General features: G+C 41.9%; 3 protein-coding genes across 6 annotated transcripts in view; 2 read left to right on the top strand and 1 right to left on the bottom strand.

Moving 5' to 3' along the window:
- LOC119913142 (V-set domain containing T-cell activation inhibitor 1-like) overlaps nucleotides 1–6,728 on the bottom strand; it is a 39,249-nt gene extending 32,521 nt beyond the window's left edge. The window contains exons 1-3 of one of the 2 annotated variants that reach the window (XM_038732471.1): nucleotides 6,554–6,728; nucleotides 5,128–5,475; nucleotides 3,828–4,174 (exon numbers count right to left, since the gene is read on the bottom strand). In XM_038732471.1, the coding sequence (XP_038588399.1) occupies nucleotides 4,074–4,174; nucleotides 5,128–5,475; nucleotides 6,554–6,704 (600 nt within the window). In that variant the 5' untranslated portion in view covers nucleotides 6,705–6,728 and the 3' untranslated portion in view covers nucleotides 3,828–4,073. Of the gene's footprint in view, nucleotides 1–3,827; nucleotides 4,175–5,127; nucleotides 5,476–6,553 lie in introns of those variants that run through there. The other variant, XM_038732470.1, reaches the window with a different exon arrangement.
- Nucleotides 1–24,385, top strand: part of LOC119913138 (Fc receptor-like protein 5) — a 135,462-nt gene that overhangs the window by 46,850 nt on the left and 64,227 nt on the right. The window lies entirely within an intron of this gene.
- On the top strand, nucleotides 11,164–24,163 carry LOC119913140 (Fc receptor-like protein 5). 2 transcript variants are annotated; one of them, XM_038732466.1, is made up of 6 exons: nucleotides 11,164–11,309; nucleotides 12,015–12,050; nucleotides 21,875–22,138; nucleotides 22,217–22,462; nucleotides 22,538–22,691; nucleotides 23,220–23,996. In XM_038732466.1, exons 1-6 carry the CDS (start codon nucleotides 11,279–11,281, stop codon nucleotides 23,323–23,325), a joined length of 837 nt encoding a protein of 278 aa, XP_038588394.1. In that variant the 5' UTR covers nucleotides 11,164–11,278; the 3' UTR covers nucleotides 23,326–23,996. The 2 variants fall into 2 exon arrangements, with proteins under 2 accessions (XP_038588394.1, XP_038588393.1); XM_038732465.1 differs by lacking the exon at nucleotides 23,220–23,996 and adding an exon at nucleotides 24,015–24,163 and having other exon boundaries at nucleotides 11,171–11,309.

Raw genomic sequence — 24,385 nt, 5'->3', positions numbered from 1 at the left:
TATCCAAATCATTCTCTAAATCTAAATATCGGCTCATAAATCGGCTCTTTTTTACTTTAATATTGGCATCAACATTGGCACCAAAAAACCCATATCGGTCGGGCTTTAATATATATTATGAACAACAGAGGAAGAAGGAAGAGGAGTAGGAAAATGAAACCAGAAACAGTGATAAGTGCAGGGCTGGGTAGGGAATTATCCATAGATAGAAAAAGAAAATGGATTATTGTTAGTCATATTTATTCCTGATGTTCTTCTTGTGCATGTGTAGCTGTACAATCAGTACAAGCAGAGTCAGGGTCCAGCACAGGGAAGCTGATCCAGATAGGCCTACTCAGAGCTGAAACTGATGGTTTTATTTTTTTACACACACACACACACACACACACACACACACACACACACACACACACACACACACACACACACACACAGCTCTATTTTATGAGACTGCATTGTAGTTTTTGATTATATTTAACTATTTTAACACTCTGATTGACTCAGGCTTGCTTGACCTGGTCTTGTTCAGTGAAGTTGTACCTTGCCTATAAAAACACTACTATTGAGGCTGACACCCGAGAATATGTGGCTGCCTGCAGCGTTAGGAGTAAGGCATCTCACTGCCCTCCAGCAGGCCAACTCTTTCCACTGCCCATGCCTGGATGGCCTTGGTCACACATCGCCTTGGACTTTGTGACAGGGTTGCCCCCTTCCCAAGGTAATGATAAAATACTTACCATTGTGGATCAGTTCTCCAAGTCTGTACATTTCATTGCCTTATCTAAGTTGCCTACAGCCTGTGAAACTGCAGACCTCCTTACCCGGCGCGTCTTCCATCTACATGGGATTCCAACGGACTTAGTCTCTGACAGAGGACCGCAATTCACATCCAAGGTCACATCCAAGGTAGAAGGAGTTTTGTCATTCACTAGGAGCAACAGTGAGCCTTTCCTCTGGTTTCGGATGGTCAAGCGGAGAGGGCGAATCAGGACTTGGAAGCTGCCCTGCGCTGTGTTACGGCCGCGAATCCGAGCACATGGAGTTCACATCTGGCCTGGGTGGAGTACACCCATAACTCTCTCACCAGTGGTGCCACAGGGCGGGCCACTTTTGAAGCCGTTCTTGGCCACCTTCGCAGGAGAGCGAGCGAACGGTCCTTTCGGTTCAGCACCACATCAGGCGTTGCCACAAGCTTTTGAGGGACACCGGAGCAGACTTACTTTGCTCTGTGGAAAATAACTGCTGACTTGCTGACACAGGTTCCCCGTCCCTGCGTATGAACAAGGTCAGAGTGTTTGGGTGTTCTTTAGGTATATTCCTCTCAGGACTGTCCCACTCGGTTCATTGGTCCCTTTGTGATTGACAGAGTTGTCAACCCCGAGGCTGTTAAACTGGCCTTGCCCCGCTCCATCAGAATTCATCAGACCTTCCATGTTTCTCAATTGAAGCCGGTTTCTTCCAGTCCCTTGTGCCCTCTGTCTGAGTCATTGATCAGCAGCAGCCTTCCTACACTGTTCGGCGTCTCCTTGTGTCCGCTTTTGGATCCTCTCAGCTGCCCTAACAGAGTGCATCACCCTATTATAATCAGTGTTGGGCAAGTTACTTCCAAAATGTAATACATTATGGATTACTAGTTACTGTCATTTGAGAGTAATCCCTTGATCAAAGGAGCTACTGTCTTGTGAAGAGGAGCGGAGCTCTCGTAGTTTGCACCCTGCCTACAATCTCGACCATTGGATTCCAGCAACAGGAAATAACGTTACTCTTTTACTCATGGATTTGTTTTTCTGGTGCCGAAATATTTTTCGGTGTTTTTTAATTTAATTATTACAAAACAAAACACCACTTTGGGTTAAAGTGCGTTGTAACGTGCATTACTCAGCCTGGAACAGGTATAATACTACTGATGTTGTTTTAGAAATGCGTTAAATTATTGCATTACAGCAAAAAGCAATACATTACTATAACTGTGTTACTTTTGTAGCGTGTTGCTCCCAACACTGACAATAATGTTGTACTGCAAATTATGTCATGACATTGTATATATTTTAATGTACAGTATACATTTTCTTCCACGCAAAGTCAAAGTTAAGAGTTAAAATTGCACGAGGCTCGTTAGTCGCCTCGCCAGTGTCAGTCTCTGAACAGGGGGATGTCAGGTTGAGTCAGACATTTGTTTATAGAGAGAAAGCCCCAGAAAGTGGATACAATAACATGAACAGTAGTATAATTGTTGCAAATATCCAACAGAAGAGCATTACCGGAAAGGAAATAAAAAATAAGAAGTCTGGCAACCAAACCCCACTGGGGAAATTCACTTGTTAAAGCAGCTCCAGATTCAACACAGCAGATGAGAAAATACGCATTACATGAAAAATACGAGATTTAATAGTAATACAATAAGGATAAGAGTTATCTGTACACTATAAACCCTTTATAGTATATAGAATACATACACAAGAATTCTTGAGGATGCAAAATTTAATAACCTTAATTCTCATTTTATTTTGTTAAGTTTATCTTGCCTGATAACTTTGCAAAGCAGACTCTTATCACTGTATTTGTATTTTGGTTACATGGTTATGCTCGAATTGGAGTGTTGAGTTCAGTTCAGTCTGACAAACAGTTAAAAGATTTATGTGAAATGTTAATTCTTTAACATAGAAAAAAACTGTCTTCAGACACAGATAAATGAAAGAGCAACAGTCTGTTCTCCTATTAGTTAGTTTTTTACCAGCCAACAGTAAGGAGGGAGGACTGAACCCACATCCTGACTCAGAATAAGACGTGGGGGATGGTGAAGTTCAAATGAGCTCAGAGCTGCTCCAAACTACACTCTACCTGCCATTTTGTTCTCTGATTACAGGGACTGGCCTAGAAAGACATTTTGAGCCATCAGTTTTCATTTGTTTCTCAGCTATACAGAGTAACAGTTAATAAGGAAGGTCAAAGATCCTGATCAGGTTTTATTGACTCCTGGTTACATCTGCAGCAGGGTACTGTTGTAAAACTCAACATATAACTGATATGAAGTCTGTTTTTACATTAATGTAAAGAGAGTAGTTAGAATGGACTGTCAGCTTCATTTATTCATTTAGCTGGCTCTTTTATCCAAAGCAACTTACTATTGCTATTTATGTCAGAGGTCGCACGCCCTCAGGCCACAGGGCGATGTCCCAATTCTCCCAGTCTGCTAGTGCCTCAGATGTTCCCATTTCCCAAGTTGTGAAGTCGTTCAGTGCGTGTGTTCATGGGCTCTTAAGTTGGAATGTGGAATCAACATAGACGCTACTACAAAGATGTGTTGGATTAGCATTATCAGAGCGTTTAAACGCAGACATCTACAATATCTTATATTAATTCATTTCTAAAACCAACAACAGTCAAAAAATGGTCCTCTCCAGGCAAAGTTTTTATTATCTGTGTCTTCTTATACATTTGTAAACTGTTCTGTATACTTAGGTGTATACTTATGTACCATGTGAACTTTATCTATTTGCAACAAAGATTTATGGAGGAAAAAAAGATTCTCATTATTCTGACAGCACATGAATGCACCATCAGTCACCGCTCCACCCTACCTTTCCAATCACGCAGGACTTGAAATCACTGGTAGATTTAAAAGCATTCGCAAACAGTCACAGCTGATGATCCAGCTACAGTCAGTCACATCTACCTCCACCTTTTAGATACTTCTGGATTTATTTCATGGGAGACACATGAGGCAGATTTACGCACTAATTCTCCTCTGCTGGCTCTGCTTCCTGCTTCTCTCTGCAGGACACAAACGTTCAGGAGTACAGAGACTATTTTAAAATAAATTTTTGCCTTTATTTGAAAGAAAGTGGATAGTCATATGAAACGCAGAAAGAGATAGTGGACAACACGCAGCAAAGGGCCACAGGCTGGACTTGAAGCTGGGTCACAGTTGTAAGGACTTGGTTGGTTTACCAAGCTAACCACGCTGCCAGAAAAATGTGACTGACAGTTTCAGGATTGGCAGGTTGGTATTAATCTTTTTTGGGCTTTCTAAAAACAACAACAACAAGAATCACACAAACTAACAGACTCACTCAGAGTTCAATATTTTTATATTTGTCTCCTACGTCCTTGCCTCCTTCCTCGGTTTTTCCTCCCTCCTTGTCTCCTCCCTCCTTGTGTCCTGCTGTGTGACCTGCAGAGCAGAAACAGGTGTGAGGTATCAGCTGTCAGCAGGTGAACAGAATGTCAGACATTATCTACTGCACTTTGATCACATGACTCGTAGCAGCTGTTTCCTCTAAAGTCTCATCAGCAACATCTTTCTAAAACACAAACATCTGATCTGTGATGTTTCTCAGCTCAACTACCAGGAAGCAGCTTCACCTGAGAGACAAAGAGACACTCTGAGCTCTACACGCTGACCTGAGAGACAAAGAGACACTCTGAGCTCTACACGCTGACCTGAGAGACAAAGAGACACTCTGAGCTCTACACGCTCACCTGAGAGACAAAGAGACACTCTGAGCTCTACACACTCACATGAGAGACAAAGAGACACTCTGAGCTCTACACACTCACCTGAGAGACAAAGAGACACTCTGAGCTCTACACACTCACCTGAGAGACAAAGAGACACTCTGAGCTCTACACACTGACCTGAGAGACAAAGAGACACTCTGAGCTCTACACACTGACCTGAGAGACAAAGAGACACTCTGAGCTCTACACGCTCACCTGAGAGACAAAGAGACACTCTGAGCTCTACACACTGACCTGAGAGACAAAGAGACACTCTGAGCTCTACACACTGACCTGAGAGACAAAGAGACACTCTGAGCTCTACACACTGACCTGAGAGACAAAGAGACACTCTGAGCTCTACACGTTCACCTGAGAGACAAAGAGACACTCTGAGCTCTACACGCTCACCTGAGAGACAAAGAGACATTCTGAGCTCTACACGCTCACCTGAGAGACAAAGAGACACTCTGAGCTCTATACACTCACCTGAGAGACAAAGAGACACTCTGAGCTCTACACACTGACCTGAGAGACAAAGAGACACTCTGAGCTCTACACACTGACCTGAGAGACAAAGAGACACTCTGAGCTCTACACGTTCACCTGAGAGACAAAGAGACTCACCTGGCTCTGTCACTTTCAGCCTGATGATGCTGATGGGTTCAGCTTTGCCTGTCTCATTTTCCTCTTTAACCCGACACTCATATGTTCCAGCGTCGTTGATGTTGACGTTCTTCAGAATCACAGAAGCGTCTCCGTCCTTCATCTCTGGATCTTGAAGCTCCACTCGACCACGATAAGATTCCTGCTGGTAGTTTTCATATGAGCGGCCGTCTCTGAAGAAGAAGACATAACCATCATCTGACTTCAGGTCAGGTCTGATCCACTTCATCACTTCTATGTCAGCACCTCTGTGACTCTGACACTGAAGAGTGACGTCCTCTCCAGGCTTCACTGTCACCTCCTGTGTCTCTGAACAGAAAGAGAAAAGCCTCCAGTCAGGACTTGTAATGTTTCCTGTTGTTCAAACATCTTTTGATGGAAGCAGCAGAGATCAGGTCTCTATAAAACAGCACATGTGAACTCAGCAGCATTTCAAACCCTGTTCTCAGACAACTTGAGTCCCAGCTGCAGAAAGGAGAGACTAACTCCTCTGCTGCAGCTGCACGCTGACTTCATGTTGCTCATTTCTACAGCTGTCAGTCAAGTCGTCCTCCGCACCATCAGACAGGAGACATTTTACTTTCATCTGCTTTCTGCTTGTTTGGAGATTATTGATTATTGATATTATTTCCCATCTGAATACAGACATCAGCATTTCTGACCCTGAACAAACAGCTGAAATATTAAACATGTGAAGTTTATTATTTCCTAGAAGCTTTGAATCTTTGTCCTTGTTTTCCAAATGTGTCCCCAGTCTGTCCGTCCTCTACTCAGACTGTGTCTGAACTACTTCTACTGAGGAAAGAGTCCCTACAGTATGAAACTGCTTTACTTCTCAGAGAGACAAATGAAGCTGCTGGATCTGCATGGACAGACACCACGAGAGGGGAGAGGACACATGTTGGTCTCTGCTGTCCATCCGTCCACACAGTAAACTACAGTGCTGGAGAGGAACAGAGGTCAGAGGTGGAGACTCTGTTCACAAGTCAGCTCATAATAAACTTTAGGAGGTTACAAACATATCCAGCAGCCTGCAGAGTCAAAGTCTAAAGTAGTACATTAATTTTTTAAATCAATAATATAATGAAAATTTTGTAAACAGATTTGTAAATACAAGTTACTACAACAGTAATACAGATTACAGTTATTAACAAAGTTTTTAATTCAGTACGCAAAGTTCATAATCAAACATAATCAATCAATCAATCATCTACCTGCTGATCCACTTGACAACTTTCCTTTAAAATACAGAAGTATGTTGAGAGATCTATTGTCAGGGGTTTATTTCTGATATCTGCATTTAATGCTGTACATATGTTGAAAAACAGAAACTTTCTACTTCTTTACACTTAAATGTACCATTATCTCACACACACACTCCTCTTACCTTGACACAGAACAAAGATCCATGAACAAGTGAACAAAGCCACGAATGGTGCAAATGTGAAAGCAGCCATGACAGTAGAGCTGATGAAGCTGAGATCAGACTGACTTCTTCTTTCTGCTGTGTAGTTTTTGTTTACAGTGGACCCGCCCATTTGGAAATCAACAGTGGAATGCCAGCTTGTCAGAGAGTCAGACATTTGCCTATAGAGAGAGCATATATAAAATATATCCCAAATATATTGTAGCTATGTGAAAAATATTTCTACTTGTGAATTTTTTTTCTTCTTGTACATTTAAATGTGCTAAAAATATCTGAACAAATAGATAAAATTTTTGTTACACATTAACAGAATGTGTTGTAGGTATATTCAACTGTTTGAATGTATAAATCCCAATAACCAATGGAGATGCTCGGATTAACAAGTGTCACGGCTGTCGCTGTCACCTTTGTGTTTCACTTTTTCTGTCTCACCTCTACCAAGTAGGCTGTGTCCCTGGGGAATGAAGACGCGCCTACTTCCTGGTTTCTGGGGTGCTGACATCAGTCCCGCCCATTGGTTCCCTCTGTTTCCACTCAACCAATGGCTCGTCACCACATTGATTACCTCCTCCTCATAAGGAGAGTCCACCTGTTGCTCTGGGCAGCTTGTCACCGCCTATTGACTTGTGTGCCGCTGGTATTGACTGCATACTCTGCTTGTTAGCTGTACATTGTGTTTAGTGAAACCATTTGCATACCTTTGTTTGTTAGCTCCTCATTGGGTGCAGTGGAGAAATTCACTTAGTGTTTTGTTTACTATTGTGTTAGTTTTCACCAGGTGGAGTGGGTGCTGTGCTCTTTGTGTTCTTTTGTTGCAAGAATCAACTCTGCTTAAATAGATAGGTAGGTACAGGCCTCCTTTTGAGGACCTTTTTATTTTAACTTGGTTTGTTATTTTCGCAGCACCCTCGTCCACCCTCCTTTTGTTTATTGTTACCTGTCTACATCTCTCTGTTACCAATAAAAGTTACCTTGTTAAGATCTATACCAGTTGTGCCTATATGTTTATGGCCCCCACTCCCCTAGACCAACAGGGGGGCGTAACACATGTTATTTGGAATATCAGTTTACCATCCACTCACATATCTAGGGGGGGCAGCCCTTTCTTGATCAGAGTCTCTGGCTTCATCCCCATTGGTTATTCAGTGGAATGTGTCAAATGTGGGGCAAATTAAGTTTGATAGCACTTTGTCGCTTAATAGTGAAAGATGTGGGCGCATCATCACACCACCATGGCTGAACACACGTTCAACAGGTGCACTTGATGCAGGGACTGCCATAACTCTTTTCGCCACCTTAAACAAAGAGGGGAGGGCGGGCCTGTTCATGGCCCAAAACTGAAGGTGGCTCTGTCAACACGTTCTCACTCCCACCTCGTCACATATTGATGCTTGGTCAAGGGCCTTTGTCATTGGCTTTTAATGACCTGGGTAGCCCTTTTGCGTCATTTATTGACATTTAGGGCTCCGCGGTCGAGTTAGCAACGTTTGGCAACAACAAATATACAACTTCCGGTAAAGTTAGCAACAATAAATTTGCAACGTCCAGTTACACTTTCAAAAATAAAACACTAGCGTTTCAAAACATCGCCATTTTGAAACCGTGCGTTATTGAAGTCCTGAAACATTGCAGTCTGGTTAGGTTTAGGCAACAAAACTACTTTATTAAGGTTAGGAAAAGATCATGGTTTTGGTTCAAACAACTATGTACATGAGTTAAAATGTACTTTAAATAACGTCACTTACGTCTAATTAAAAATATTTATGTTGACATTTTGTTTCACGTGGCACACGAACCCCAGCCTCCTGCTTCAAAGTCCAGGTTCTGGCCCTCCATCCACCTCAACCACTTCCTTACTCAACCTTTTCTGTTAAATATCATATACCTGCCTTTACCGTCAAAAACCGATGTTACAGGGCTTCCCCCAATACGTCGAACTGTGATTGTAAAGGCATCCCCACTGCGTCACAAACTGACAACTATGGCTCTGACCATCCGTCCATATGTGACGACTTTGGAGTGAGAACAATTTGGCTCTGTCCATCACAAATGTCCATATAGTGGTTCAGCTGAATTTCCTGTGTTTTGCATTATGCTGTAAACAGCACAGACTGACTCTCTGGCTCTGCCACTGTCATTTGGTCCTGTTCACTGGGGGTTAGAGTGGTCTTGCACACCTCTTAGAGAATCTGGTCTGATAAGCATAAACAGTAGTCACATCATGGACTCTGGTGTTGAACACTGCAAACCAACATTCATAACACATAACTGGGTTAACATAAACAACCATGTCATAATCATCACCATGGCATTAATTTGGACTCTTACCAAAAACATGACATACTTTATCACCACAGAAACATTATAGTAGCCCAATCGAGTTTTGCTATATAAACATGTAAAAACTGAAGCACAGCCTCGCACTGTTTGGGACTGTAAGCTGCGCTTTATCTAAGGTGCTGATTTAACATTTGTGTAGATTTGTGGTGAGATTTCTGCCTGATCAATACAAACAAACGGACTAAAGGTGATTGCCTACTAAGTGATGCACAGCAGGGTGTAGGGCAGTTAGACTTAAATAATATATAAATTCTTATTAAATGATGATGTTAGTCTTGTAATAATGCAACTTTTTTCTGTACATGTCAGAGAATGCAGATATGCAGACTGCAGAAACACAGGAGTTTATGACTTAGTTAAAATAAATTAATTTATCATTGAAGTGAAAAGGTGCCAAGCATTTACAGAGGTTACTTCCCCAAACAGAGAGTCAAAAGAGGAGGGAAGGCTAAGCATGAGTACTGACTCAGCAGGGACTCATAGATAGAAAACTTTGTGATTTCAAATCACAATCAGGGCTCCAACCCTGATTAAGAGAAGGGATACAGGCTACCACAGCAAAAATCCTTTCATGTAATATTCAGTTTTTGTTAAAACAGTTTAGAGGTGGATATTCATCATCATCATCATCATTTTGGAAGATGCGGTGAGTGTTTCTGTTCTAACTGTATTGTACTTCTAAATCCTACTGGCATGTTTCCCTGATCAAATATATCTGAGCCTGCTGACAGTAAACAGAAACAGTTTGAAGCTTCTTGTGTTCGGTTAAGAATATGTAAGAACAAACATGCTTGAATAAATTAAGAAAATCCCAGCCTGTAACTGAAAACACTTTAAATAACACAGTTTAGAGATTTTTAAATCGCATGCACCAGTTACTAAAAGTTACCACGTGACTGAGTAAATAAATCTTATTTACTTACTAAGTCAGGTTGATTCTCTGTGTTTGTTTTCAACCACCAGATGTCAGAAGAGTTACTCTGGAGCCAACACTAAATTTTGTTCTCTTCTCTCTTTATTTTGATATTTGTTTTGCATCTATCTTCTCCTGTAGTGTTTGTCCTAGGAACCTCATTTCAATTTCAAACTGTACTTTCTGTTCAGGAGATATGTACTTTTATTGCTGATATCTGTAATGGCTGATTTTATAGTAATATTTTTATGCATTTAAAAATGAATGGGTTTCAATGGGAACAGACAACTCAACTTTCTTCCAAACTACTCAACTTTAAGAGTACTTCATGATTCATGTCTTGCTGCACTGAAATCACAAAGCTCTTCTTTTCATCTATGGCTTATTGGAGGATTGTAAACGAACAAGTTTGCCAGTTACTGAGACACATTCAAATGCAAAACAGATCAGAAGCGAAACTCAGCCCAGCACTAAGTGCACAACTGTTGGTGAAAGAAATCAAAACCTTCATTGGGCTGTGTGTCACTGTGGGCATTTTTTCATAAATAATTAGTAGCTCTTTCAGACAAATTAAATTTAAGGGATATTAAGTAATTATAATCAATACACCTTTTGATAAGTTCAGCAAATATTTCCTTGTGGTTTGGTAGCTCTCTGTTTTGTGTGTTTTGAAAAAAAAGCACAGCCCTGGTTCTGTCTCCATAACATTGTTCCAGCAACATGTGGCGTCAGTGTTGGTGCACAGGAGAGATGGGAGGGGGCAATGGGAGTTCAAAACACTGGCACATTCGAGCGTGCTGGACTCCAGGCACTGTGAAAAACAAGAGATGTTTGAGAAACAGCCAAAAAGCAAAAGGTCGAAAGAGGATTAGAGAAGAAAGTTATGTGACCAGGCAACAGCGAAGGCGTTTCAAAGATGGAGAAACCTTAGAGAACTTTGGGGGACGGGACATAGGGGCAAGGTGACCGAGGGGGGCGTCTGACCCCACTGGACGGGGGCCAAACATACTAATCTAGCATACTTTAACCAAAAATTATAAAAATCTTTCTCTCTCAACAATTGCATACGTTATCTTAAGGCTCCCCTTAATGTAAATATACTTATATCAAAAGAATTGAACACAATTTTTAAAAAATTACTATGTATTATTACTAAATAATAATATTAAAACTAAAATTACTGATTATTTTAAATGGCATTTAAATTAGATCAACTCAAAGAACTTTTGATAAAACAGAGGGCATTTTTAGGTCAGTGAGACTAGGGGCAGCCAGAAGAAATGTTGTGACAGTTTTTTAGAGTTACCATGAAGGGGCGTTTAAGTACAGGGGGCGTCTTACCTTAGGTTACTGTACATTTCCTGCAGAAAAGTACAAAGGAAACGGTGGTGTGAACTTATAGGGCGTTTGATCTCACATAACCAAGTGCTGCAATGGGACAAACATCTCTTCAATGGGTTATCTGTAAGTACGATTTGTTCTGTCTAGAATTACACAGTTAGCAGGTGTGCTGAGTTGGAGAAGAACAAAGATGAGATACGGGATCATATTATAAAAAAATCTGATATTGTAGAAATATCTTAAAGACAGAAGAGTGTATTGATCACTGTGGGCCAAACAAGCATTAAAGGAAATTTCAGAACGAGCTATAAGTTACTGAGATTACAGAGAAATGTGACGAGCAAACAGAATTTAAGAGCAGGAAGTGAAACTTCAACTTTAAACTGGATGGTAAATGGTTAATGTGAGTTTCCTGGAATGAGCTGCAGTGTTGGTTAGTTAGTTTTAGTTATCTAAGAGGATTAGTCGTCCAGGTCCAGGATGCCCAGACGTACTAATGCAAAGTAACTGGCTTCACTGTGTGTTTGTTCTGTGTTGCCTTCAGGTTCAACAGAAAAGTCTGTGTTATTCTCATTCTCATTGTAGATGTTCTGACTCTGGCTCATGCTAACTTTGCACTCAGCTCCACCATGTAGAGATGAATAAGTTCTGTAGAACATGTGTTCTTAAACCTGATGCAGGTGACAAAGACTCAAACACACACTGATGTTAAAGCTGGAAGATACTGTGAGTGTTCAGTGAGGATCAGGGTCTCCATCTTCTCTGAGGTGTACAGTTGTTGTGTCTGCAGTAAAACCTCAAACCAACCTGAGTGTGATTTCTCTTTAGTTCTGACCTCACTGCTGTGCTGCACAACAAATCAAGGTGAGTAAACTCCTTCTGCCAGCGTCTGAAACTCACTGTCACACAAACCCTGATAGAAAAGTCAGTGTTGAGGACACAGCTGGAGGATTTAAGAGTTCAGGCTGATGATGATACTGTCACATCCCGGCTCATTGAATGTGACAATAAGGGGAAGACCAAGCAGGTTAAAGTGCCAAAAAGAATGTTTTATTAAATATACTATAAACAACATAACTATTTACAACAGAGAAAACGTGATTATCAGGAATGCATGGATGAGTGAAAATGTATGATCGAAGGTTGACGGCAACTCAGGAAACAAACCCAAACCAGGAGATGTGGAGCCTAGGAGAGAGAGACAGACAATGAGACAGGGTGATACAGGTGCTGATCATATAATTAGAATATCATCAAAAAGTTGATTTATTTCAGTAATTCCATTCAAAAAGTGAAACTTGGATATTATATTCATTCATTCCACACTGACTGATATAGTGTTCAGTTTTGATGATTATAACTGACAACTAATGAAAATCTCAGACACGTAGAATATTACTTAAGATCAATACAAAAAAAGGATTTTTAGAAATGTTGGCCAACTGAAAAGTATGAACATGAAAAGTATGAGTATGTACAGCACTCTTATTACTTAGTTGCAAAAAATAGATTTTTTGGAAGCAAATAAGAATCACAAACGAATTACGGATTATCCAATGATGGTCAGACCGATAGTGCTCCTTTTACTGGTGACTTTCAATTTCAATTTTAAGACCTTAATTCCAGAGGGGCAATTAGTTTTGCTTTAAGAATTACATGCAGTAAATGACGACAATGACAACAACATCAATTAAAAACACAGGGTCAGACATAGGGGTAAATAAATAACACAAGATTCAAATTTTAAGTTCAAGCATGCCCTACGTGCAGACATTACCTATTCTTCACAGAGTTAAGCAGAGAGATAGCAGAGGGTACGGAGGAGAATTTATATCTTTTTCTTTTGGGTGGTGGCTGACTGAAGCGGGAACCAGAAGGCAGCATCTTAAATTCTGCATGCAGGGGGTGAGAACTATCAGACATGATGGATTCTGCCTTTTTAAGCCCATGTCTATTGTACAGTTCAGTTAGTTTTATCTGCTGAATCCTGATGATTTTGCTGATAATTTTATTTACAATTGCTAATGTGTTTTTCCGTTTTAAACTAAGAGAAGCATACCAGCAAATACATGAAAAAGTAAAGACGTACCCAATAAAATATTTATAAAACAATGTCATCAGGGATCTGTCTACTTGATACTTAGCTAGCCTTCTCAGACAGAAGAGACGTTGCTGACTTTTCTTACTGAGCATGTCAGATACTTGTACGACTCAACAATTTCAACCTCTTTTCCATCTATTATCGTCTTTTCAGGAGTTGGATGGTGACGTCTAAAATCAATGCACATGTCCTTCGTCTTTTTAACATTTCACACAAAAGGTTTCTTTGCACCGGTTTAAAAAATAGTTCAGTACAGGGTCGTGAGATGTTTCAGTGGTGTCCATTAAACTTATTATGACTGTGTCATCTGCAAACTTTACGATACAGTTATTCGTCTGTTCACTACGGCAGTGTTAGTGCACATAATGTATAACAGAGGAGAGAGAACACAGCCTTGAGGGGAGCCGGTTGATGTCACTGATATTCCAGAAAGATGTCCATTTACTCGCACTCTCTGTGTCCTGTTAGTGAGACAGTCCAAAGTGCAGCCCACCAGGTTGCAGTCCAACCCGAAATCTTCTATGAGCTTCTGCACCAATAAATGGGGCTGGATGGTGGCAGACGAAAAATCCACAAAGAGCAGTCTGGCATGTTTTTTTTTTACCCTCTAAGTGCTTGTATATGGGGTTGAGCAGATTTATGGTAGCGTCCTGCACCCCCATGTTGGCTCTGTATGCAAATTGCAGGGGGGTTGAGGAGGTGTTTAATCCTACCCAGCAGTTCTTTCTTTATCAGTTTTTCAACGGACTTAATAACTAATGGAGTTAGAGCCACAGGTCTGTAGTCATTCAGAATTTTGGGGTGGTTGCTTGCGATGGGAATAATTGTAGATTGTTTGCATAAGTTTGGGACTTGGCACAAAGACAGGTTAAAAATATGATAAAAAAAATGAAGCCTTATTGATCCACACAATGTGTAAGCATACGGCTGCTAATTTTGTCAGGGCCAGGGCTTGTACAGGACTTGCTTTGTTTGAAAGTGTTCACAACATTGCGGTCGGGAAAAAGAGGAGTAAGAAGACCAGAGTTAATTAGACTGTCCCTTAATGCACGCGTTTCTTTACAAAATCATGGACATCGAACCTAGAATAAAACTTGTTAAACTCCTGTGCCAGAGCAGAGTCTGCCGTAAAAACTTCTAAAAATATATTTTTCCTTAATTTGTCATAAAGTCCAACAATATTCTTGCCAGTGTCCCAGGCTGAGCCCAAATTATTATTACTTAGTTGTCTTTCTACCTTATCTTTGTAATCCAGTCTACACCTCTTTATTTCCTGTTTGATCTCTTTTTGTATAGAATTTAGTTCATTGACACTGCCCTGTTTAAAATCATGTTTTCTCTTATTTAACAGGAGTTTAGGTTGTTTGCTCACCCAGGGTTTATTGTTGGGGTAAATCTTTACCTCTCTGTTCAGAATTACAGTTTCTTCACATTATGAGATCCAGGAACTGACAACATTTGTGAGCTCATCCAGGTCCCTAGATTATGTAATGAACTCCTCCCACACTGTACAGTCCAGGCAGCCTTGCAGTTCTTGTACAGCATCTTCAGACCAAAGCTTCACCCTTTTGGTGAGAACTTTCCCCCTCTGTAAACATGTGCGATATGCAGGAATAAGATGTACACAATTATTGTCTGCTGTACCAAGTGGAGGGAGCGGTATGGATTTATAGGCCCCTTTAATTGAACCATAGCATTGATCAAGTGTCTTGCCATTTCTGGTAGGGCAAGATATATATTTATAAAAGCCTTTTAAGGATTTGTTCTGTGAGCAGTGATTAAAATATCCCAGGATTACATTGGGGGCATCAGGAGACAGTGACTGTAACTTCTGCACAGTCTGGAGCATCAGTTCTGAGATGGAGCGGAGACTAAACACACTTTAACACGTCACGAATGGAAAGTGAAAGTATTTCTGCAGCTTCGGGTCACACAGGCTGTTTTCCAACACGCCCAGTGATGCAGTGTGCAGAACTGGAACTGAGTAACATTAGTAGAACAACCTGAAACAGAAAAGGTTTTTCCCTGATGTTGTAGATGTTTGAAGTTAATGCACAAATTAACATTATCTTGTTAAATCTACCTTCCTCTTTCCTTGTCTCTCTGCCTCTCCTACAACTACAGATCTACAACTGACAATACATACTAGTAAGAGCAGCAATAAATACTAGTAAGAGCTCACAGTACATATCACATCAATGGGGTAGATACCTAGGGAAGGAAGTAAGAGTTAGCAAAAAGTGCAATCAAAGCAAAAAGTGCAATCAATACAAGATCATTGTAGGGGATAGAAGAAGAAGAGCACAGGAAGTGCATGTTAGAGGTTAGGAGTTAGAGGCTTTATAAGAGTAAGTGTTCTCGGAAGAGATGAGTTTTCAAGAGCTTCTTGAAGTTAGAGAGGGACGCCCCTGCTCTGATGACGTGTGGTAGCTCCTTCCACCATCGTGGTGTCACAGATGAGAACAGCCGGGACTGGGATTGCTTTGTGTGAAGGGATGGCAGAGCCAGGCGGCGTTCGTTGGAGGAGCATAGCGGCCGAGAAGGAACGCAAGTTTGTATTATGGAGTTAGATTGGTGCAGACCCAGTAGTCACTCTGTATGCAAGCATTAGTGACTTGAATTTGATTCTGGAGGCCACGGGGAGCCAGTGGAGGTCACTGAGTAATGGAGTGACATGAGTCCTTTTGGGCTGATCAAAAACCAGACGCGCTGCTGCGTTCTGAACCATTTGTAAGGGTTTCACTGCACAAGCTGGAAGACCTGCTAGGAGGGCATTGCAATAGTTGATGCGAGAGATAACCATGGCCTGTACCAGAAGCTGGGTGGCGTACTGAGTGAGGTAGGGCCTGATTTTCCTTATGTTGTATAGAGAAAAGCGGCACGACTGAGAGACAGTAGCAACATGGTCTGAAAAGGACAGCTGGTCATCAATCATGACACTCAAGTTTCAATTCAATTCAATTCAATTTTATTTATATAGTGCCAAATCACAACAACAGTTATCTCACAGCGCTTTTCATAAAAGAGCAGGTCTAGACCATACTCTGTGATGATATTTACAGAAGCCCAATAGTTCCCACCAAGAGCAAGCACTAGGCGACAGAGGCAAGGAAAAACTTCCTTTTAAGAGGCAGAAACCTCGAGCAGAACCATGGCTCAGGGTGGGCGGCCATCTGCCTCGACCGGTTGGGGAGGGAGAGAGAGAGAGAGAGAGAGAGAGAGAGAGAGAGAGAGAGAGAGAGAGAGAGAGAGAGGAGGGAGGCAGCCTACACAATATACACACAGAGGTACAGACAGTGAAGGTAATGTTGCTATAGACTAAATGAAAAATGGTACAGATATTTATAATAGTGTTAATGGTAACCATTGTAAGGTTAATGATTATAATAACAATAAGACTAGCAACAATAGTCGTTGCAGTAGAGGGTGTCGAGCAGGAACACAGGGGCAGCAGGTGACCCGCAGCCACAGATCCAGACTCCACAGCTCCAGAGCCAGAAAACCTGCAGGAAGTGATAGGAGAGAGGAGAGGGACGAGAAAGCACAAGACTACCAGAAAGGGGAGAAGTTGTGTTAGTAACATGCAATAATGGGATAAGGTTGCATACAGAGGGAGAGAAAGTAGAGGAGAGAGGAGCTCAGAGCATCATGGGAAATCCCCCGGCAGTCGAGGCCTATAGCAGCATAACTAAGGGATGGTTCAGGACTACCGAGCCAGCCCTAACTATAAGCTTTATCAAAGAGGAAAGTCTTAAGCCTACTCTTAAATGTGGAGATGGTGTCTGCCTCCTGAACCCAGACTGGAACCTGGTTCCACAGGAGAGGAGCTTGATAGCTGAACGCTCTGGCTCCTAGTCTACTTTTGGAGACTCTAGGAACACAAGTAACCCTGCATTCTGGGAGCGCAGTGCTCTGGTGGGGTAGTAAGGTACTATGAGCTCTTTAAGAGAAGATGGTGCCTGACCATTAAGAGCTTTGTAGGTAAGAAGAATGATTTTAAATTCTATTCTGGATTTTACTGGAAGCCAATGCAAAGAAGCTAAGACAGGAGAAATGTGATCTCTTTTCCTGGTTCCTGTCAGAACACGTGCTGCAGCATTCTGGATCAGCTGAAGAGTCTTAATGGACTTTTTCGAGCAGCCTGATAATAAGGAATTGCAGTAATCCAGCCTAGAAGTAACAAATGCATGGACTAGTTTTTCTGCATCATTTTTAGACAGGATGTTCCTGATTTTCGCAATATTACGTAGGTGAAAAAAGGCGTCCTTGAAATTTGCTTAATGTGAGACTTAAATGACATGTCCTGATCAAAGATAACTCCAAGATTCCTCACAGTGGTGCTGGAGGCCAAGGCGATGCCATCCAGGGAAACTATATCTTTAGATAATGCATCACGGAGGTGCTTAGGCCCCAGAGCAATAACTTCAGTTTTATCTGAGTTTAACATGAGAAAATTACAGGTCATGCAGGTTTTAACATCCTGAAGGCACATTTGAAGTTTAGCTAACTGATGAGTTTCATCTGGCTTGATCGATAGATATAACTGAGTATCATCTGCATAACAATGAAAGCTTATGGAATGTTTCCTGATAATATTGCCTAAAGGAAGCATATATAAAGTGAAGAGGATTGGTCCAAGGACAGATCCTTGAGGAACTCCATGAGTAACTTTGGCGTGCATGGAGGACTCATCGTTAACATGTACAAACTGAAATCGATCTGATAAATAGGACTCAAACCAGCTTAGAGCGGTTCCTTTAATGCCAATGAAATATTCCAGTCTCTGCAATAGGATCTGATGGTCAATGTATCAAATGCAGCACTAAGATCTAATAAAATCAGTACAGAGACAAGTCCTTTGTCTGATGCAATAAGGAGGTCATTAGTAATTTTCACCAGTGCTGTCTCTGTGCAATGATGAGCTCTAAATCCTGACTGAAAATCCTCAAATAAACTATTGCTCTGTAGAAAGTCACACAGCTGTTTAGCAACTGCTTTCTCCAGAACCTTAGAGAGAAATGGAAGGTTAGATATAGGTCTATAGTTGGCTAAACATCCGGATCAAGTTTGGGCTTTTTCAGAAGAGGTTTAATTACAGCTACTTTAAAGTACTGTGGTACATAGCCTGTTGATAAAGATAGATTGATCATATCTAGTATAGAGGTGCTGACTAAGGGTAAAACATCTTTAAGCAGCCTAGTCGGGATGGGGTCTAAGAGGCAGGTTGATGGTTTAGATGAAGAAATTATTGAAGTTAGTTGGTAAAGATTGAGGGAAGCAAAACAGTCTAAACATGTATCTGGTTCTACAGCTGTTTCTAAGGTTCCTGAGTTAAGAGATAAGTCGGTGCCAATTGAGGGCAGGTCTTGGTGAATTTTGTCTCTAATAGCTAGAATTTTATCATTAAATAAGCTCATGAAATCGTAACTACTGAGAGCTATGGGAATACTTGGCTCTATAGAGCTGTGACTCTCTGTCAGCCTGGCTACAGTGCTGAAAAGAAACCTGGGGTTGTTCCTATTTTCCTCTATTAATGACGAGTAGTACGCTGCTCTGGCATTACGGAGGGCCATCCTATAAGTTTTAAGACTATCTTGCTAAATTAAACGAGAATTTTCCACTTTGGCGGAACGCCAATTCCTCTCAAGTTTCCGTGATATTTGCTTTAATTTGCGAGTTTCAGTATTATACCATGGAGCTAACCGTCTTTGTTTTAATATTTTCTTTTTTAGAGGGGCTACAGAGTCGAGTGTCATTCGCAGCGAGCCTGCAGCACTATCAACAAGATGATCGATTTGGGAGGGACTGAAATTAGCATAGGAGTCCTCCGTTACTTGTGACTAGATAATGTATTTAGAGCTGATGGAATCGCATCCTTAAATTTAGCTATAGCACTATCAGACAGACATCTTGTATAGAAATTTTTGCCCAATGGCAGTAGTTCAGCAATACAAACTCAAAAGTTATCAAACAGTGGTCGGATAAAGAGGGATTCTGTGGGAACACCACTAAATGTTCAATTTCAATACCATACACCAAAACAAGGTCGAGGGTGTGGTTAAAACAGTGAGTCGGTTCATGAACACTCTGAGAGAAGCCGATGGAATCTAAGAGAGATAAACGCAGTACTGAAGCTGTCATTATCAACATCCACATGAATATTAAAATCCCCTACAATAATAACTTTGTCCGTTTTAAGGACTAAAGTTGACAAAAACTCTGCAAATTCAGATAAGAATTCAGAATACGGGCCAGGTGCTCAGTACACTATAACAAAAAGAATTGGTTGCAGTGATTTCCAACTTGGGTGCGAAAGACTAAGAACAAGACTTTCAAATGAGTTATAGTTTAGTTTAGGTTCAGAGCTGATTGGTAGGCTAGAGTCGAAGATAGCTGCAACTCCACCTCCTCGGCCTGTGCCTCGAGGAATGTGAGTATTAATATGACTGGGAGGGGTGGATTCATTTAGGCTAACATATTCTCCATCACCCAGCCAGGTTTCAGTAAGACCAAATAAATCAATATCATAATCTGATATTAGTTCATTTACTAGTACACCTTTAGAAGAGAGAGATCTGATGTTTAAGAGTCCACATTTAACTCTCCTATTCGTTTGCACTATTGCTCTTGTGGTTTTAATTTTTATGAGGTTTTTATGCACAGCTCCTCTTCTGTTTACCTTTTTAAATAATTTCGATGGTCGGGGGGCAGACACCGTCACTATAGGATTTTCACTAAGTAACTCCTGAAATGGAGGAGCAGAGAAGTGTGTTAGACTGCGACTCTGCGTAGGGTTTTGGGTGGGTAACTGCTGAAAAAGAAGGGCAGAGAAGTGTGTTAAACTGTGACTCTGCCTCCTGGTCTCAACTCTGGGTTGTCATGGATTTGGTCCACTAATAAACTTGGCCAGATTTCTAGAAATGAGAGCTGCTCCTTCCCAAGTGGGATGGATGCCGTCTCTCCAGATCAGACCAGGTCTTCCCCAGAAAGTCTGCCAATGATCAACAAAGCCCACATCGTTTGCTGGATACCACCTCGACAACCAGCGGCGGAATGACGACATGCGGCTATACATGTCATCACTGGTCAGATTTGGCAGGGGTCCAGAGAAAACTACGGTGTCCGACATTGTTTTTGCATATGTACACACCGACTCAACATTAATCTTTGTGACCTCCGATTGGCGTAACCGGGAGTCATTACCGCCGACGTGAATAACAATCTTACTGTATTTACGTTTATCCTTAGCCAGCAGTTTCAAATAAGACTCAATGTCGCCCGCTCTGGCCCCAGGGATGCACTTAACTATGGCCGCTGGCTTCGCTAAATTCATGTTTCTCAAAATGGAGCTGCCAATGATCAGAGTTGGTTTCTCAGCGGGTGTGTCGCTGAGTGGGGAAAATCTGTTAGAAACGTGAACAGGTTGACGATGCCCCGTGGACTTTGAATGCTTTCGACTATTCCTCCTTCGGACAGTCACCCAGCCCCCCCCCCCCTTTCCTGGCTGCCATTACCGCTAAAGGAGGCAGAGGAGTAACTAAACATCTGACACACCGAGCAGGAGAAAGTAGGAGAGAGAGAGGGGAGAAGGAGAAGCCATCGCTAGCTGCTAAGCTAAAGTCGCTAACGGCTAAGCTAAATTACTGTAGCGTCAGCTACCAAAACTTTAGAACAACTATGAGATTGAACAGCTGTCACTAAAAGGTGGAAAGAACTGTGAGTGCTTAGGCAAAATTACTGTAAAGAATAAGTGTTTAGCGAACAGTTGGCCGCTGTAATCAAACAAATGTAACTGTTATTTAGCGAGAGCAGCACAACACGGTACCAACACACAAGCACCGGAAACGGAAATGAGTCGACACGCTTACCGCAATACGTCAGCAGATGGTTGGAGTGATGGTTGCGGAGTCAATTTGTAGTTTGATGCTATGGTGGATAGATTGCTTGGCTGGAATGACCAAGAGTTCAGTCTTAGAGAGGTTTAGCTGAAGGTGGCAAACCTTCATCCATGCAGATATGTCTGATAGATAGTCCGTGATCCGCGCCAAGACAGTGGGATCGCCTGGCGGGAAGGATAGGTAGAGCTGCGTGTCGTCTGCGTAGCAGTGGTAAGAGAAGCCATGCGAGCGAATGATCGGCCCCAGTGAAGTGGTGTAAATTGAGAAGAGAAGGAAATTATCACATTATAAAGTATTGTCTTCCCTCCAGCCCTGCTCAGTAGCTGTGTTTAGTTTCATTGCAGTGTGCTCTTTAGCACTCAGAGATCTCCCTGCTGACCATAGGGTGCCTCTGTGCACCAGCAGTTTCAAACTCAGCCTTCAGTCTTTGGACCATGCCTCCTTATTTGCATACACTCCTCAATCCCAAATGCCCACTCCTAAATGCTATATAAACTTAATTCAAATTTACGAAGACATGATTGGAAAAACTAAATGTACAATTTCTACCAGGATCACAGTTATGGCAGTTGGTTGACAGATGGTGAGTTAAGACACCTGAACTTTATCAATGGCTTCAGTCTCTAGAAACACGTTTGGGTTTCAACCTTTCTTCCAGAGTTCATTTAGTGTTTTATAATCCCCTCCAGCCTCTCTGTCTGTGAGTCCCAGCTGCTCTCAGCATTTTGAAGGAGAGTTTATCTCTCTGAGCTGTAAGGAGGATGACAGCTCTGCTGGATGGACGCTGAGGAGGAACACAACCAGAGAAACCAGGACTCAGTGTGGAGCTGACTGGGGAAGATCAGCTGCTTCTTCCTGTAACATCAGCTACTTCGACCCATTGGACAGTGGAGTGTACTGGTGTGAGTCCAGAGAGGGAGCAACCAGTAACACCATCGACCTCACTGTCCCTGGTAAGATCAGACTGTGGAGTTAGTGTTGATGAAGCTGCGTGTAAATGATGAAATGCTGTAGTTTGTCTCTGTGTTGAGGTGGACCAGTGATCCTGCAGAGTCCTGTCCTCCCTGTGATGGAGGGACATGATGTCACTCTGCACTGTAAAACAGAGACCCCTTCCTCCAACCTCCCAGCTGGTTTCTATAAAGATGGCTCCCTCATCAGGACTGAGCCTACAGGTCACATGACCATCCACCATGTGTCCAAGTCTGATGAAGGCCTCTACAAGTGTAACATCAGCGGTCGTGGAGAGTCTCCATCCAGCTGGATCTCTGTCACAGGTGAGGAGGTTACCTTTGATTTCAGGACTTATTTCATCCAGAGAGTCATCTGACCAGGTGGGATTCTCTCTACAGATAAACCTACAACCACAGCCCCGCCCACATCTGGAGCTCCACCCCCTGCCTTAGGTCCCCTCCAGCTTGTATTCAGACTGGTCTGCTACCTATTGGTGTTTGCCTGTGCTACATCTCCACTTTCCACTGCATTTATGTCAAGACAGGCCCACAGGTAACACTCGGAATCATCAGACCGTTCTCATCTCAGGGTGTCCAATACCAACGCTTTCAGAAAAAGTGACAAAGCGTAATTATTTAACGCTAAAGCTACCCTTCAACGTCTCTGTGAGAAGATCTGGGAAGTCACTTCCTCGTACAGACCGGAAGTGCTAGCTAGCTAGCCCCCTACCCATACCATAACCAACAGAAATGTTACTTCTAAGTCACCGACTTTATGCATGTCAACCTGCTAACCCTCCTTTGTGTTGCTGCGACGCAGCAAACCGTGCCATTTCATATGCATGCTGAAGGGTACTTTTAGCGTCAAATACTTTGCATTGTCACGCTGTTTGAAAATGTCAGTTATGATGCACTGAGATGAGAATGTGGTGAAATCATTCACTGAACTTACATAGACCATATTCAGAGGGATATTAAGTGATTCTAATCAATACACTTTTTGTTAAATCTGGCATTTCCTCGCTGTTTGCTAGCTCTCCATTTTGTGTGTTCCGAAAAAAAATCCATTTTTCCTACACAGCCCTGGTTCTGTAAATGGAAAACACGGAAGGTGGTGTGGATCTTCCCCACAACACTGTTACAGTCAATCAGCAGCAGGTGGCGTGAGTGCTCGTGCACAGGTGTGATGGGAGGGGGCAATCGGAGTTCAAAACACTGGCACATTCGAACATGCTGGACTCCAGGCACCGTGAAGAAGGAGAGATGTTTGAGAAACAGCCAAAGAGGAAAAGGTCGGATGAGTATAATTAGAGAAGAAAGGCAACAGCGAAGGTGTTTCAAAGATGGAGAAAATTTTGAGAAGTTTGGGGGGCGGAGCTATTGTGAGAGCACCGCAGAGAGAGGTGTATTTGTTTGGCTGTTGAGTTCAAATATTAACAATCTTTCTGCAGAATCACTTACTCTCCCTTTAATAAATCAATCAATGTACAATCTATTGCAAAATGCATCGTTACAGTTAGTGTTGATTGTTGTTATTTATAATGTAGTAGTGTTGATACTTTTGCCTCTTTGTTTATCTAAATGTTATTATCAACTCCCCTGACAGTAACAGCACATCCTCAACAGAAAAAGGTTGATAGTTTAAGCAACTTAGACACTGAGAAGACAGAGGTATATTTAGTGAGGGTTTATAAAAACGAACAGGTGCATCTTACAGGTGAGGTGAGGGGAGGTTGGCAGTGCAAAAACATAACAGAGTAATCCAAATGGTGATCAAGATCATGATTTTAACTAACACTATGACCTTTTTCCTAAACCTTAGTTTAGGTAACGTACTTAAGGTCTGTTAAGCCTGTCGACCTATTTTGTCATTTAGGTGTGAAGACCTCTCACCCATCTCCATACCAACAGCTCAGGAGAGACCGGCTGAGGATTTTGAGTACATGCACTGTGCATCACTTCTGAGTTGCAGCAGAGCTTTATGACCAGCTGAGCAGCAGAAAATACAGAAGTTAAACCACTGGTTTAAGTCTGAATTGTTCCTTTACTGCTAGAGACAACTATCTTCGTAATTCTGAACATTTTGAATTAACTTTTGTTTGTTTCTTTTAGTACTTGTACCTGATGTCTCTGCTGCGCAAGATTTACTGCAGATTATTCAAATGGAAAGTTTTGTAGTGCTAACAAAGTGAGGCATCCTTTGTAGTCTTTGCATGCTTCTACTTCAGAGTTTCTACAGATAACTAG

Source organism: Micropterus salmoides, unplaced genomic scaffold (assembly GCF_014851395.1).
Source record: "Micropterus salmoides isolate LMB-PRFRI ecotype aquatic unplaced genomic scaffold, ASM1485139v1 Ms_hic_scaffold_2, whole genome shotgun sequence".
NCBI lineage: Eukaryota > Metazoa > Chordata > Actinopteri > Centrarchiformes > Centrarchidae > Micropterus > Micropterus salmoides.
This window is presented reverse-complemented; position numbering and strand designations above follow the sequence as displayed.

Excerpts from the sequence above, each read along its gene's own strand:
- LOC119913140 (XM_038732465.1), top strand. The coding sequence starts at position 11,279 with ATGGGACAAACATCTCTTCAATGGGTTATCT. Across the intron at positions 11,310-12,014 it reads ATCTCTTCAATGGGTTATCT|TTCTGACCTCACTGCTGTGC; the intron begins GTAAGTACGATT and ends ATTTCTCTTTAG. Across the intron at positions 22,139-22,216 it reads CATCGACCTCACTGTCCCTG|GTGGACCAGTGATCCTGCAG; the intron begins GTAAGATCAGAC and ends CTCTGTGTTGAG.